The 1,135-nt window shown below is 59.9% G+C and overlaps 1 protein-coding gene across 1 annotated transcript in view; it reads left to right on the top strand.

Moving 5' to 3' along the window:
• The window catches only part of LOC104547370 (bone morphogenetic protein 2-like), a 2,557-nt gene extending 2,138 nt beyond the window's left edge, over positions 1-419 (top strand). The window contains 1 exon segment of the mRNA XM_010193024.1: positions 22-419. Within this exon segment, the coding sequence (XP_010191326.1) occupies positions 22-419 (398 nt within the window).
• The last annotated feature ends 716 nt before the right edge of the window (positions 420-1,135 follow it).

The raw sequence follows: 1,135 nt of genomic DNA, 5'->3' as shown, positions 1-1,135 counted from the left end.
TCGGGTCCTCGTTTCTGACAGATTTGCAGCCTCAGGCTCCCATCCTCCCTGCCAAGATGCCCAAGCTGCACCCACGCAGCACCCGCTCACTGGACCGGCTCCAGCCCTGCCAGAGACATCCCTTGTCCGTGGACTTCGAGGAGATCGGCTGGTCCGGCTGGATCATCTCACCGCGGGGGTACAACGCCTACCACTGCAAGGGCTCCTGCCCCTTCCCACTGGGCGAGAACATGCGGCCGACGAACCACGCCACCGTGCAGTCCATCATCAACGCCCTCAAGCTGAGTGAGGGCGTCAGCAGCCCCTGCTGTGTCCCTGACAAGCTCTACTCCATCAACCTCCTCTACTTCGACGACGACGAGAACGTGGTCCTCAAGCAGTACGACGACATGGTGGCCGGGAGCTGTGGCTGCCACTGAGGCAGGAGGGGCAGGAAGGTGGAAACGCTATGGCAGGGAGTGCTCCTGTGCCCTCTGGCACCCCCAGAAGAGATGGGGGTGAGCAATGAACAGGGTGTCCAGCTCTGCCAGCAGTGCCCAGGGCCGAGCTCTGTTGAGATCGCCCCGGATGAGCCTGTGTGGCTCGGCAGCCCTGGGACAGGGGCTCCATTTCGGGGTGCCACGTGTGGTGGGGCAGGTGTCCTCTTCTGCGCAGAGGCCCCCGACAGGCTGTACTATATGTATATAGCAAGAGCACTAATATATGTCAGAAACTGTCTGTACAGTGTCCTGTAAATGTCTGTACATTTCTGCATCGTTGTGGCTTGTAAAATGAAGGAAGAGGAATGATTAAACATGATGTTCTCCGAGTAGCTGCTTGTGGAATGGAGTCGGGATCATGCAAACCCCCTGTGGGCATGGCAGGTGCAAGCAGGGAGGTGAGGGTCCAGCCCTATGCGGTCTCTGGGGTGGGGGGTTCGATGGCTGAACCCCCTTCCTTGGACACTGAATGATCTCGGCAGTGGTGGGATGCAGTAACAGGGTCTAGGGGTGAGGGGGGCAGGTAGAAGCACCGGGAGGTGCTACCGCAGTGGGGGAGTGGTGGGGAAGGAGGAGAAATGGGGTGGGAAACAGAGCTGACCAACCCTGTGGGGTCAAGGGGTGCTGGCGTGCAGAGGGCAGGTGTTGATGTGGGT

The sequence above is a fragment of the Mesitornis unicolor genome, unplaced genomic scaffold (assembly GCF_000695765.1).
Source record: "Mesitornis unicolor isolate BGI_N332 unplaced genomic scaffold, ASM69576v1 scaffold34529, whole genome shotgun sequence".
Lineage (NCBI taxonomy): Eukaryota > Metazoa > Chordata > Aves > Mesitornithiformes > Mesitornithidae > Mesitornis > Mesitornis unicolor.
Note: the sequence above shows the minus strand (reverse complement) of the source record. Positions and strands in the feature narration are given on the sequence as shown.